At 40.5% G+C, this 568-nt stretch overlaps 1 protein-coding gene across 1 annotated transcript in view; it reads left to right on the top strand.

The window, feature by feature from the left end:
- Positions 1-568, top strand: part of LOC119593792 — a gene marked incomplete in the record, with an annotated part of 129,698 nt that overhangs the window by 14,823 nt on the left and 114,307 nt on the right. Inside the window, 1 exon segment of the mRNA XM_037942816.1 lies at positions 104-376. Within this exon segment, the coding sequence (XP_037798744.1) occupies positions 104-376 (273 nt within the window).

Below are 568 nucleotides of genomic sequence, written 5' to 3'. Positions count from 1 at the left end.
CTTCCCCCAGGTTATATATAAGAGGTGAATGTCAAAGAAAACCTTATTGTTCCTATTATTAAACAGAACAGTTGAATAAATAACCATCTCTTCCATTTAACAGATGGAAATGTCCAGTGTGTAAAATAGACCATGAAAGTCAGTTAGCACCGGCCACTTCCTACACAATGGCAGCTTATGTCAGTGCAGATGAGTGTCCATTGGACCAGTGCCTCGTAGATTTACAAACAGAGACTCAGACTGGAGTTTCTTTAATCTGTGGATCAGAATCCAGTGGAAGTGGTGGCTGTGGAGCCCAGGTCAAGGTTGATAGGGTTGTAACGCCCAAGATTCAAGGCCTGCCAACCATCTTAGTCATCAGAAACAACAGCCTTATGTAAGTAAATCTTAATATGTAATAGCATTTTGTATGGACCAAGGTGTAATGGTGAAATCTGAAAAAGATTGGAAGGAAAACTAAAGAGTCTAGTTGAATGTGATAAAAAGAATTTTTATTAGCTGTTTTTTAGTTACTTGTTGCTCCCCCCCCTCCCCCACCCATGATGCCAGGAGTGCATTTAGGCCAATA

This window comes from Penaeus monodon, chromosome 32, assembly GCF_015228065.2.
Source record: "Penaeus monodon isolate SGIC_2016 chromosome 32, NSTDA_Pmon_1, whole genome shotgun sequence".
NCBI classification, from domain to species: Eukaryota; Metazoa; Arthropoda; class Malacostraca; order Decapoda; family Penaeidae; genus Penaeus; species Penaeus monodon.
This window is presented reverse-complemented; position numbering and strand designations above follow the sequence as displayed.